This window comes from Sodiomyces alkalinus (genome assembly GCF_003711515.1).
Source record: "Sodiomyces alkalinus F11 unplaced genomic scaffold SODALscaffold_3, whole genome shotgun sequence".
Taxonomy (NCBI): Eukaryota; Fungi; Ascomycota; class Sordariomycetes; order Glomerellales; family Plectosphaerellaceae; genus Sodiomyces; species Sodiomyces alkalinus.
The window spans coordinates 3,565,211-3,579,540 of NW_021167081.1; the positions used below are offsets into that span (position 1 = coordinate 3,565,211).

General features: G+C 38.9%; 2 protein-coding genes across 2 annotated transcripts; one reads left to right on the plus strand and one right to left on the minus strand.

Annotated features, from left to right (window-relative positions):
- Nucleotides 1–1,041: 1,041 nt before the first annotated feature.
- Nucleotides 1,042–2,081, minus strand: SODALDRAFT_332273 (DUF1903-domain-containing protein). The gene is made up of 5 exons (XM_028611663.1): nucleotides 2,035–2,081; nucleotides 1,917–1,964; nucleotides 1,816–1,828; nucleotides 1,517–1,725; nucleotides 1,042–1,458 (listed from the first exon to the last, which is right to left on the minus strand). The coding sequence occupies exons 1-4, from the start codon at nucleotides 2,035–2,037 to the stop codon at nucleotides 1,535–1,537; spliced, it is 255 nt and encodes an 84-aa protein (XP_028467916.1). The 5' UTR covers nucleotides 2,038–2,081; the 3' UTR covers nucleotides 1,042–1,458; nucleotides 1,517–1,534.
- Nucleotides 2,082–3,111: 1,030 nt separating this feature from the next.
- On the plus strand, nucleotides 3,112–3,922 carry SODALDRAFT_309880 (hypothetical protein). Its single transcript, XM_028609117.1, has 4 exons — nucleotides 3,112–3,372; nucleotides 3,426–3,460; nucleotides 3,528–3,642; nucleotides 3,717–3,922. The coding sequence occupies exons 1-4, from the start codon at nucleotides 3,320–3,322 to the stop codon at nucleotides 3,811–3,813; spliced, it is 300 nt and encodes a 99-aa protein (XP_028467917.1). The 5' UTR covers nucleotides 3,112–3,319; the 3' UTR covers nucleotides 3,814–3,922.
- Nucleotides 3,923–14,330: the final 10,408 nt, after the last annotated feature.

A 14,330-nucleotide genomic window follows, 5' to 3' on the forward strand; every position in this document is an offset into this window, starting at 1 on the left:
TCCTTTTCCTAAGAAAATCGGAGGGTTATTTACCCGCTTTCGCTAACTTAATAGCAGGGTATTCGGCTTAACCAGAGTCTATATACTATAGAGGGGTTTTAATAAAAGGGTTGGGGTTAGCTTATCGGTCGTTATTAGTGCTAGGGTTATAAACGACGAGGGTATAGCGGTAACACTACAAGGCGTTATCTATAACGCGGGTATCAGTATAGGAGGTCCTTATAACGGAGGGGCGAGATATTAGAGTTATTAGCTCTCTTACAAAGACTATATCTAGGCGAGTATCTAACCGAGTACCTCTTAGCTCTTTATAAGGGCTTACTAAGTTTATCGCTAATTCTATACTTATTACTCTAGCGCTCGCTACTAGGCTTACGTTTACTAATTAAGCTATTCTTCGTAGGTTTAATATACTAAGTTCTATTATATCAGGTAGTTCTGGAGAGGCTATACGGTATCGGTAATTATCTAATATACATCTCGATTTCTATTCGTCTATTCCGCCTATTATTAGGCGCTAGCCTAAAAGTCGTTATCCCCGGGCGGCGTGCTAGTAGTGTAGTCTATAATTATATAGTATTAGGGTAATACTAAGTTCTAGATATATTAACGGCTAGTCATAAGTCTAAACTAATAAGTAACGCCGAATACTTATAGTATCTAGAACTAAGGAAAGAATGAAGAGAAGGTAAAACGTCTATCTTGCCAGGGGTAGCTATAGGTTAGCTACCTAGTTGGTAAGAGGTCTATACGGTGTCCCGGCTTAGTACGGCCAGAACCCTAGCTAATAGAGTCAGCCTATAATAGGTATTAGAGGAAGTAGGTGGCGTACCAGGGTATATAGTAATACGCCCGGGTAAGGTTTTTAGGGTATATTTTATATATATTACTTAGCCCCGTTTATAGTACTAATTAAGGTAGATATATATTTCCTCAGAGTGCTTTTAGAACTCTCTAAGCAATAAGAATAATAGGTTTTATACCGATATTCTTAGTTTACGGCTTTAATTCGAGCAGAATAGTCAGGATTAAGCCTATAGTTCTAGGGGGGTGTGTTAGATGCCTATAGCTACTATATCGGGGTATAACTTGCGCTATTTTATACACGGATAGAGTACTTCCGACCGATATATCTATATCGATTTCCCCTTATTTTACCTTATAGTTAGATATTTCCGCAGAGTATCTTTTACTCTTCTTCAATACACACACACATCTTTGGCGTATCTTATTTGTGTGCTAACAGATTATGTATACTTATAACTGTGTTGGACCGTCAGGGAACCGCTGCCACCGTATTTTATATAGTGCAGATTCTGCAAGCGTCCACCCGGATTATAATCTTGGCAATCCGGCCCGTTACGTAATCGAAAACACTATGGTCTGTTCGACAAACCCCGAGGTCCGAAGCCCTTAGTTAGGCATGGATCCCCTGGGGACCCCGTTGTGGTCCTGTGCCTATGCGACATAAGTTATGCTGTATCTGACAGAGATTGGATATGAATGTAGTGCATACACAAGAAGCAACAAACATCTAGGCAGTCGATTTCTTATCCGTCTCCGTCTTGATTTGGTTCAATTTCAATCTCACTAAATCTGGCTTGGGACAACTCGGCGTCGCCGCTGTATTCCCTTGGTGGGCGTAGAAGGCTCCACAGCATTGGTACAAAGCGAGAACAGCAGACTGGCATTTCGTTTCGTCATAGTTGTTCTGAGAAAGACACTCTGGCAAACTCCAGGACGAAATAAGCAGACGCCTATATGCACGATCTTGCCATGATGCTGTGCAGCTCCATATCTGGGAAGAGGACTGACTTTGAATCTTGCACTACAGTAAGAGGCCAACCATCGGGTGCCGGGTCAGTGAGTATAATGACCGAGTGATCAAGTTTGCACGTTTTAGCAGGATCTCTTACAGCTTCGGGGTGACAGGGCAGGTTCTCCTGTCGGTCGGGTTTGACGGTCTAGTTTACTCCATGAGAATGTTTGCATGACCTTTGGATGGTTATGACAGAAGTCCCATGATTGACGTACCATAGTGAGGACACAAAGAATCTTAAGACCTTGCTGGCGGGGTTGAGAGTCTACATTGTAGTCACTCCGCGATGTCAGGTACCTTATGCTTAGAACTATTTCGGAAGACATTGTTTGTCCAAGGAATTATATTTATCCGGATCTGGACGCGGTGAAGTCGGACCACACTAATTCGGCCATCCCCTAAATATGGCCACGCAAACCACCACACCGAAAAACGGGATTTTATACCCTTATTGTTCTACTAACCGTGAAAGCATACTCTATAAAATTAGGATATTAGGCAGATAGTTATACGGTTATTATATATAAAGGTTTATTCCCTTTATATATCAATACTATAAGCTAAAATTAGAGCTAGAAGTTCCTGTTAGTATTATCTAATACTTTATTAGTAAGCCTTAACAGAATATAAAATTCTATAGTAACTTAACAGAATTAAAATACTATAGCGACTATATCTTAAAAGAATTATAAAATCTAGTATAGTCTATATATTAACTCGTAAGTCGTAAGTCTATATTATATATTAGCTTTTAAGTTATTTAAGAAAAACGTTTCTTATAGTAAAGTTTACTATAGGAGAAATTCATGTCTAATATAGAAGATTAAGTATAATAGATTTTATAACTATAACTTTACTTATAGATAGCCTGTATTTTATAAATATATTGAATATATACTAGTTATAATATCTTAGTCCCGTTAATTTATTATAGAATTTTCGATTCTCTTAAGGTTTACTAATAAATTATTAGATAATACTACCAGGAACTTCTAGCTCTAATTTTAGCTTATGGTATTAGTATATAAAAAGAATACACTTATATATATAATAACCTTATAACTATCTACTTAGTATCTTATTCTAGAGTAACCTTTTATAGTTAGTAATATAACAGGGGTATAAAATCCCGTTTTTTGGTGTGGTTGGGTGGCTATATTTGGGGGATGGCCGAATTGGTGTGGTCCGACTTATACGGAGTACCTAGTAACCTAGAAGAGGTAGGTGCCTTGGCAGTCCCTAATCACACTGGATCATCCACGCTCCTTCTCAGCTTAGTCCCAGGCATTAATGACGGCTTCTCTGACAAGCCGTACATGCCGAGAGCTTAAAGTACGGCAGAGTAAACTTCACTTATAATGCCCACATTTGTGTCGGGTCTTACGTTCTCGGCCTGTCTCTTAATCACCTATCATAAGGTAATTGAGACGAGGGCAAAGTTCATCCGACTTCAAGTTCGTTATAATCATAGAATACCATTGCGAACGCTATCTAAGAGCCATGAGTGCATTCGGCAATCCTGGTGGCTCCAGAGCCTATGCCAAACCCACCCCGTAAGGCCCTGCCACCTCCCTACCTTGAAAGGTTCATGTCTAATATCTTATAGTCCCCAACGCGGCAGTTTCCCTCTCGACCATGACGGTGAGGCACGAATTGTTAACATGAGGTCACTAGCACCAGCTAACACTACATCGCGTTCCTGTATCAGGAGAATGCAAACACATAATGAAGACATACTTGGCTTGTATGACAAAAGCCCAAAGCGTGAATGATTCTACTTGTCGTGGATTGGCCAAGGCTTACCTTGCCTGCCGAATGGACAGGTAAGTAACCGTTGCTACCAGAATTAAAGCCACCATACGCACGCCGTGATTGTACTGATCACCCTTCAATTCAGTAACTTGATGGCCAAAGACGACTTTAAGAATCTTGGGTTCTTGGAGGAAGAGAAGTTGCTGGTGCAGTCAACGAAAACCAGTGAACCACAGTGCTAGTCCGAAGGACAGCAGAGGACAGTATCAGATACAGCGTAGTTACAATCGTCATAAAGTAGGTCAAAATTGATAAAGGCAATTGTGTGTAATTGTAACTGTTCAGGACCGTCAGGTGTCGCACGTCAAATAGCACTTGGATGATTAACTTAGTAGAGCAGAAATCTCGTGTATGTGTATTATGTTAAGTTATATCTGTGTGAGTCTTTTATGCCCTTAATTTAGGTGTTGAAGACTCTGCTATGGGTACTATATTATTTGGATCCCCTCCGGTCTTTTCCGGTATCCGTCCCTATTATATCCTGATACCCGAGGTCCGAAGCCCTTAGTTAAGGAGTAAATCCCCCCTAGATCCCCTATAGACCACGTCGTGGTCCTGCCTATACGATATTAGGCAACTACTCCTACTATAATATCTAGTAAAGATTCTATAGATATCTACCCGGATTACTAAGATTGTAACCTCGGTTAAATCCGGTCCGTTATATAACCGTAAGAACTACGGTCTATTTAACACACCCCTTAATCGCCCTAAAATATTAGTTAGGCGATTAAAGCTATAAGAGCCGTTATTCCGACTATAGTTCTCTTATAGTCCTATAAGTTTCCTTTTTCGGAATCCTATCTTCCACACACAACTGCAATATACGTACAGTTATAATAACCGTAAACAACTATAACGTTATTTTTAAGCCTTTTACGTAGAAACTAATTCAACCCCTTTAGTTAATTAAAGAAAGTCGTAGGTATAATCATAAGGACTTGGACTAGGACCCGTCGTTCTATTTTAGAGCTAATTACCACCACGTTACAGAATCCCGCTTCCTATCTATCTACCGGTTCTATATCCTAGTAACTACTACTACCCTTATAATTAACGGATAAGCTTATCTATTCGATTAAAGCTATTCCCAATAGTCGTAAGAGTTATAACGCTCGTAATAATAGTTCTACCGCCTCGTGTCGTACGTTAAAATAGGACTTATATAATTAACTTAATAGAGCAGAAATCTCGTGTATATGTATTATATTAAGCTATATATGTATAAGTCTTTTATAGCCTTAATTTAGGTGGTAAAGACTTTATTATGGGTATTATATTATGTAGATCCTATCCGGTCTTTTCCGTTATCCGCCCTTATTATATCCTAATACCCGAGGTCCCCGAGATCCGAAGCCCTTAGTCAGGCATAGATCCCCCAGAGACTACATTACAGTCCGTGTGCCTATATAACACACCCTCTTAGTTAAGGTGGGTCTTCCCAGGTTAACTAACTAATTAGAGGCTTCGGTGTAAACTAAAAGTTCTTAACTTTTCTATTCCAAAATTAATAGTTAAGGGAAAAACGCCCTTATAAAAAGGATCTAAATCGGCCCTATTTAACCATTTAATTTGATTCTATCTTAATCAGTTCCTCGATCCTGATTAGCCGGATCTACTTAATCGGATCTACCTTTATCGGATCTGCTACGCCCTCGGGGGCCTTTATCATTATTACCGCCGCGGCTTTAACGAGTTTAATCTCTTTATATTTATATAGTTATTTTAACTACTTAATATAATCCTTTTAATCCGTTAAATTAAGCTATTACTATAGTCTTTTAGTCCTGTCTCCGGTAATACCTTCGTTAATCTATCCGCGATTATATCCTTTGTATTAATATACGTAACCTTAAAAGACCTTGCTATACAAACTAGCACGACCACTAATTATAAATATCGACGTGTTATAGCCTTATTCGTAGGCGTTATACCTTCTTATTAATAAGGTTAATAGTCTACTAATTATTATAGTATAGCTATAGTTATTTTTAATCTAACCGAAGCTTTAGATCCCTTAATATCCGAGTAATAAATAACGTCTCCTTAGCGGCCTTTATAAGAGCGAGTAGTTCCGACTCTATTAACGATATCGTAACTATCGGTTACGTACCCGCCTTCTAGTTAATAGTGCTACTAAAAAGCTTTATCGCGTATCCTTAAGAGCTCTTACGATCTAGATTATGCCTGAAAGACGCGTCGCTTACAGTTAGGAAGAGTCTATCCCCACCGAATTCTGGGTAGTAGTGTCTTATATAATATAGGAATAGCAGTACTTATTAAGCCCTTTTAAGGTGGTTAGAGAAGGGGTTAACGTTATATTAGGAAACCTTCGAATAGTGTAACCGCGTAGATACGGCATTAGAGTGGTTTCGGCAGACAGTTACATAACCCCCCTTTTTAAGGCCGCCGGATCCACTACCTATATATATATTAAGGACAGGCTTAGGATATCCCTATGAAGGGATTATTATTTAATTATTATCCTCTTTTATAATTACTTATTCTACGTTTAAGGTATCTTTCTAGTTTAACTTACATTACCCTGATTAGAATAGTGACTACCGATCTACTTCTTCGCTAAAGGTTATAGTGGTATTAGTTATATTTTGGTTATATATCGTGGTTTTACTGGACTAACCTCTTTATCTGATCTTTGTTTTAACAATCTAGTGCTACTACGTCTTTATCTAGTTATAATATAGTACTCGGAGGCGGATTTATTCGGCGTTCCTAAGGTGTTCTAACCCTAATTAGAGTAATAAAGGCGCTTAAGGGAGGTTCCGGCCCTCCTAAACGGACTATTGGTTAACGACCCCTGAAGAATATAAAGATAATAACCGAGGAAGGATTTAACACTTTAAGACCGAGGGGAGATTTACCCTAATAGATTTAGAAAAAAAAAAGAAACGATTATATAGGTAAGATAGGAAGCTTTTAGTATTTTTAATTATAAGACCCTCCGCCGCGGAGGTGATAATTATAGGAATAGAAGAAACTGATTAGATTATAATAGAGTTAGATTCCGGATATAGAATAGACTTAATAAGGGGCTTATAACCTCTATTACTAATAAAAATAGACTCTCGCACGATAGCGAAGACAGGATAAGACGGCTGAGAGTAGCCTACCCAGATTAGGGTAATAAACCCCTAATAACCTAAAGAAAACGCTAATACCGAGCTTAGGAGCGAAATAATAAGGCCTTATATAAGGACCTGATAGTCTAATAGATATGACCTCTACGGACCCCGTGAGTAAGTTATAATACTTCTTCGTAAGACTTAGCATATAATATTACTAATATTATTATCTATAAGTATAGTCCCTTTATTAATAGGCAATCTCCTAATCATAGGGGGCCTTTCCCTTTAAGGTGAGTTAGAAAAGCTTAACCTCGAAGATAACTATCACGGAGTATAACCTAGGACCGCCCTCTTATTAAAGACTTTATTACTCTTATTAAGATAAGATAATATATATAATAACCTGGCTAGTATCTAGAATACGTATATAATCTTTTTACTAGACGATCAGTTCTAAAAGCCTTTCCCTGAACGCCCTAACCCTAATATTATTACTCGCCTACCCCCCGCACTTATACTTAAAATACTATAGGTACTTAGACTTAGTATCGCGAGCCTACCCCTATTATCGTTATTAGCGACTCTAACGATAAGGCTCTATTACCGGCTATTCTCCCTATTCTTATACCCGCTACTTCTGCTTCCCCTAATTAGAGGAACCATGATACCGGGGCTACGGCCTTACCTCCGCCCGCTCCTAGGCCGATTACTATATCCGCCGCGGCTCTAAGTACTATTTCGATAACTACCCCTAATACTACCCCTATTACTGCCCCTAGATTATCCTTTAGATCTGCCCCTACCTAATAATCGACTATTACCCCTGCCAAGCCTGCCTTTACTACCTAGCCCGTTTCGAACCCTCTTACTACTACTACCCCTAAGCGCTAATAGTCCCTAGCTACCGCTAAAGACCTAATTAAGCTATTATGGGCCTAAATAAGCCGTAACCGAGAGAGTATTATCGCTAAGGTTATTAGAGTACTACCTCCTACTACTACCACATTAAGAGTACCCTTAAATCCCCTCGCTACTAGAGCTCCCCGCTTTTGTAGTAAGTCCCTCTTTATATTCCTTTAGTAGTACGATAACTATACAAAGCTTAACCGTCTTAGCAAAGCCGATAAGATTATCTATATTATTCTATACACGGATACGGCTATTTATCCCGCTATCGAATACCTAGTTAAAGAGGTTTAAGCCGCTAAGAGTGGTTAGTCTAATTTAGTTAAGAAGCTCGTTAGAGAGTAGTCTTATCTAGATCCTAACTACTAACTTAACTTCTCTTATAAGATTTATTAGCTTAGCGTAAAATATAAGATATTAAGATTAATAGCGTTTATTAGGTTAAGGACTTACTATAGTAAATAACTATCTAAAAGGCTACGGCCGAGCGGGCTTAAGGCACTTTTATTAAGGACTCCGAGCTCTATAGTATTATCCTTACTATTCTATATAGGGATTTTTATATATTCATTGCTAATAAGCTTAAGATCCGAGGCACCGACTTAAGAAAGATAGTTAAGAGCTATAGGCTACTTTCGGAAATACTACGCGAGTAGTCTATGGATATCTAGGAAGTAAAGCGTAAATCTATAGACAGAGATGCTATACTAGGTATAGCTAAGTCTAATTAGCCTAATAGTACCACTTTCTAGCCTATAATCTTAAGGCGGCCTACTATAGTCTAGGAGTCTATAGTCTCTTAATCGGATATAGATAAGCTCGCCGACCTCCTTAAGAAGTATACTATTTCCCTTATTTATAATATAGCTAAAGGCGTTAAGGGTATTACTACTTAGGTGCTCGCCCTCTTAAAGAGGATAGGCACGGAAAAAGTTTAAGCCCTTTTTACTTTAAAGTCTAATCTAAAGAATACCTTTTATACCATCCATAAATATACCCCTTAGCCTATAATAACTACTTTAGTACAATTCGCCGCCCCTAAGTAGGCTAATAGTACCGCATATTAGCCTAATAACGCTTAGTATACCGAGTAGATCTACTACGGAGGACCCCGCCCTAGATATAATAACCGACGTAATAATAACCGCCTAACCTAGTAACACGATAACCGCCTAGGATAGTAAGAAGGTGCCTAGAATAACGGCTAGCCCCCTCTAACTCGCTACTACTATCACGGCTAAGAAGGGTATCGGAGAGATAACTACCTTATCCTAATCTATAATAACGTCTATAACCTAGTTAAGTAGTAGTTCCCCGAGTATTTAGTTATAGATAAGAACGGTACCTAGGTAACCTATCTAGAGAGTAAGCTACGAGTTAACGGGTACCAACTACACTAACGCCTTATACTATATTAGCTAGCTACTAAGGTCTATAGCCGATTTAAGGAACTCGTAGACCTTTATATTAAGACCTCCTAGCCCGCCACCCTCCCTTATACGACTAAAAAGACTAATAGGCTTATAATTAAGTATATAGTTAAGCAGGTATAGAAGTAATAGGCCGGTTCGAGTAGTTAGACTAATTAAGCCACTTAAGCCTTAAGAGTCACTAAGGTCACGGGATCTATTAATTTTATTATCACTAGAGTATATACTACGTCTATATCTTAATATACTTCGATTAACCCCTAGGACCCTCTTCGTACTACTTTCTGTTTCTTGTTTTTTTAATTCATTACGCGCATACAGCTCTAAAGCTATGGCGCGGCGCCTGTCGCCCTAAGGGCTAGAGGCTGTTAGAAGCTAAGTACAGTAAAATAGAGCGTACTAGATAAAGGAAATCCTCCGTAACAATCTGCCTAATAAAACCTAATAGGTAAAAAACCAAAGCAAAATAACTAGACCGCAGGAATCGTGGTTTGCGCCCTGTACTACTCTGCCGAGTCTATTTTAGTATTTATTCTTCGTACTACTAGGAGCGGTAAAATTAGTAAACCCACGCTAAAAGTAGCTAGTTCCCCTAATTAGGCTAATTAATAAACCCTATCGACTCCGGAAAGCTCCTAGAGGGTTATAGAAATATTTAATAATACCGATATAGACGACGGACTAACCCCTAATTCGATAGCCCCTATATCTAGACCGACTACCACCTTAACCACTACCCTGCCTACCTTCTAAGCCTCGGCTTAGAAGGATACCCGTAATTTATTTAACTAAGAGGCTATTATATAGAAGGTCCGCGAGAAAAGCCTAAAGCACCTTTTAGAGTGAAAGGTTAAGATTCCTATAGTTTATCTCCTCTCCACTAATAAAGCTATCTTCGCTGACTATAAGAAGATACTAAGGGTAATCGGTAGCTAAGTAAAGCCTTATAAAGTTATCCGCTAAACCCCTAAAGAGGCCTTTTTTATAGACTCCTTTCCCCTTAGACCTAAACGCCCTGTATAGTTTACGAATACCACGACTATAGCCCCTACGCCTAGTAATACCCTATCTATCACGCCGGCCCCGATAATTAATAAACTAAAGCCTCCTACTATTTACGCTAAGTATATAATAATACGGGTTAGCCTAACTAAACGAATAGCTAAGGCCTACCCTATAGAGAACCGTTTTTACGTAGTTATTAATATAGGAGCCGTCTTTAACACTATTCGGCTAGACCTCGTAGAAAAGCTAGGGTTATAAGGTCGTATCGGGAAAAGTAATATTACGATTAAAGGGATTAACGATATAGATAGGATAAACTACACGCGATATCTAGAAGAGCACCTCTAGATCGGGGACTAATATAGGAAGGTCTATTTTGTAGTAATCGAGGGAGTAAGGCCTAGGATACTTCTTAGCCTACTATTTTTGCTCGATACTCACATCTCTTTTACCTATAAGAATAGATAGATCGATATAGACTTTACCTATAGGGATACTCGAATTATTATCCTTATCGCTAGCAGGGAATAGGTCGATAACCGCCTTTATAGATAAAGCTAGCCTACGTTCAAAGAGGAGGAGAAGCGCTAAGAGGAGGAGGATTTAATCGATCTAAGTATCGGATAATAGGGGGAGGATAGTGTCCCTTATACTTAGTCCGGGGCCGCTACCTTAATATCGAGTAATAATAGGATTAGCGGTTCGCCCGACTAAGGGGCGAAAGAGGCAGAGGAGATAAGAGAGAGGAGGACGGAGGAGAAAGAGGAGGAGAAGAAAAAGAGCGAAAATGATATTTCTTTTATTTAGATAATAAGGACGCTATTACTTTAGTCGCCTTCCTATTTACGGAGGAGGTAACGCCCTTAACGCAGAGAGTTTATATAGCCTTAAGGGCGATACTATAAAATTAAGGCCGAGGATATAAAAGGTGTATCGCGGAGGCTCCCTATATAATAACTATAATTATATAATAATAATTAATTTATACTAACTACTTATGTTTTTCGACTTTTTTATACCACTATAAGCCTAATTACCCTAATAGCCCCTTAGTCTTAGAAGGACCGGATAATATAGGATAATTCCTAGATAAAAGCGCTCGAGGCTCTAAAGAAAAAGGAGGATAATATTACTAGTATAGCCGTAGTTACGATAAAGAGGCTATAATACCTAAAGAGGAGGAAATCCTAGGATCTTATTAAAGAAGGATACTATCCCCCTGATCCCGGAGGCGTCTTTACTATATAAAAGCCTAAGGCTCTTAAGGTTTACCCTCTTAACGACGTTCCGTCTAATAGAAGTATCCCTGATAAAGACCTCTACTAGAAGAAGAATATCCTCGTAGAAATTAAAATAGGAAGACTAAAAACTAGAAGATAAGCGGTTTATTAGCCTAATTACACTAAAGTGTTCTAAAATCATACCTTATTCACGCCTTATACCCGAAAGACTTAACGCTATCCTAAAGACTATTAACTACTTAACCCTTAAGGAATAGGAGCTCCTAATAAAGGTCCTCTTAAACCGCGAGGTAGCTATTATACAGGATTAGACTAAGTACGTCTGCCTCGATAAATAGGTAGCCCCTCTATACAAGATTCGGGCGGTTCCTTTTAAGGCGTAGTAGGCGAAGGGGATCTTTATCCCTAAAGCTCTAGAGTCTATAGTCGTGTAGATAAAAAAGGACCGCCTTACGAAAGGTATAATCGAGGAGAGCTATATAGCCTACCGTAATCCCTAGTTCCTAATTAAGAAAAAGGATAGTAATATACGGCTGATTAACTTAGCTACTAAGATTAACGTAATAACCCTTTAAAATACCTTTATACTACCTAGGGCCGACGAGTTCTCCGAGGATTTTACTATATATAAGCTTATATCCCTTTTCGACCTTTTCTCCGGCTACGATTAGGTTACCCTTACTAAAGAATCTTCAGATCTAACCACCATTACGACTATTATTAGACTTTTTAGGATATATACCCTTCTTTAGGGACCACTAATTTAGTAGCCTAATTTGTACGTATTATAACCCGTATCCTTTACGACCTTATTTCTTAGTGCTATAGACACTTTATTAACGAAATTATAGTCAAAAGACTAATAACTACCTATATGGATACCCTAATTAGACCTAGAATTCGCCGTCTTACAGCCGAGTATATCGCTAATATCGATAGAGTGCTTCTTAACGTGGAGCTAGCTAAAGGGACTATTATAGGTATTAAAAGCTAGTAGTATTAGACAATAGCTACTAATATAGGCTATATCTACGGTATTAATAGTTATTCCTCTAAGTAGGCTAAGATCGCGAAGGTACGAGAGTAGGAAAGGTATTATACGGTCTTTAATATTCGTTTATTCCTCGGTCTCGCAACCTTTTACCGAGTCTAGATTTATAAGTTCGCTATTATCGCTAAACCCCTAACCGACCTACTACGGAAGAATACTACCTTTAAGTAGGAGGAGCCTTAATAATACGCTATAGACGCCCTTAAAAAGGCCCTTACTACTACCCTGGTCCTAATTATTATCTAGTATAGTAAAGGCGTAGGAGTTATCTATATAATCGGTAATACTAGTATAAATAGATAGGGTAGAATCCTCGGTTAGTATATTAAGGATAAGAGAGCTGTAGTATAATACGAAAGCGGTCGTTAGTCTTTAGTAGAGAGGGTCTATAATACTAATAAGCTAGAATTAAGGGGAGTCCTAAAGACCCTTCGGCGCTTATATAACTACCTCTGTAGGGTTTACTTTATCCTTAAGACTAATACCTAAGCCCTCTTATCCTAGTTAAAAGGATCTACTACTAACCACCCTAATACCTTAATTACCCGATAGCTCGCCTAGATTCGGCTCTTCCACTTCGACGTTAAGTATATAAAAGGATCTAAGAATACTATAGCTAATAGACTCTTTTAGATACCTAGAATACTCTTTAATTAGACTAATAATAATGCCGAAAAATACCTAGATAATTTCGTGGATAATAGAATCTTCCTTATAAAAGCCGAGAAGTAGTTCGATAACCCTACCCTAGCTAATAATATCCTCGATAAGGACTTTATCTAAAGTTAGTTTTCCCGATAAGTAGCTACCTTTTTAATATCCTTTCGCATGCCTAGGGGAATAGATCCTAAGGAAGCCCGTAGAGTTAAAGATAGGGCTACCCGTGTATTCCTAAAGGATAGACTGCTATAGACCCGAGTAACTAAGGCAGATTTGACCCCTAAGCGCTAGATCAACGTTAAAGATACCTAGGTTAACCTAAGTAGGAGAGCCTATGATAAATCCGGATACTAAGGAAGGTAGGGTATTTACTATCGCCTCGCCGCTAACTACTTCTAGGATAGTATCTATAAGAGCGTTTAGAGGTTTATCGAGTCCTATTCCGAATACTAGGCCCGCCGTAGCCGTTCTTAGGAGGATCCCTTAGTCTTAATAAGCCTCCATAAAAACGCCCTCCCTTTTACTTAGGTTAGCCTAGACGTTTAATATCTCTAAGGGTAGTATCTTATAAAGGCCCGCTATATATTTATAGGTTAGGTAAAGGCTTAACTACTAAAGAAGAATACGTCTAGGGCTATTACGTTTTTATTTCTATTTTTTTTGTATTTATTTTTTCGCGTATATAGCCCTAAGACTATGGCGCGGCGCCTTCTGCCCTATAGGCTCGAGGCTGGAATAAACTATAGTAAGGAGTGGAGTAGTAATGAATAAAGGAAATCCTCCGTAATAGTCTGCCTAATATACCGAAAAACAGGTAGAAACACTAAAATAGAAAACTAGACTGTAGGATCCGAGGTTTACGCCCTATACCACTCCGCCGAGGCTCTTTTAGTAGCTAAAGGATAGGCCTCTAAGGCCTGTATACCTCTTTTAGTACCAAATAATAGTGGTAGGGATAGCCGTAGGCCTGCTAGGGCTTCCCGTAGGGCTTTTCGTTCGTTTTTATAAAAAGGGTAAGAAAGGATAAGGTGGGCTATATTCTGTATAGGGGAGCCGGGACAGGAATAGTAGTCGGTAGCGTTATTTCGGGCCCTCTTTTAGTGGGATTTTAGGTATCCGAAGCCGGTTTTTAACTGAATAAAAGCCGACTTTACCTATATAGGGCCCTGTATCGGTAGTGATAGTGGTTTTCGGGAAGAGCGGAGGTTATCTTGGACTAGGCGCCTATAAAGACGGCCTAAGCATACCGATTTACCCCTTTTCTCCGCCTCTTCCTTTTCGTTCTATATAGCCTTTTATTCTCGAACTAAGGCCTTGTTA

Bases quoted from the DNA above. Each gene is read 5' to 3' on its own strand.
- SODALDRAFT_309880 (XM_028609117.1), top strand. From the start codon at position 3,320: ATGAGTGCATTCGGCAATCCTGGTGGCTCCAGAGCCTATGCCAAACCC. The intron at 3,373-3,425 runs GTAAGGCCCTGC...AATATCTTATAG, and splicing joins GCCTATGCCAAACCCACCCC to TCCCCAACGCGGCAGTTTCC. The intron at 3,461-3,527 runs GTGAGGCACGAA...TTCCTGTATCAG, and splicing joins TTTCCCTCTCGACCATGACG to GAGAATGCAAACACATAATG.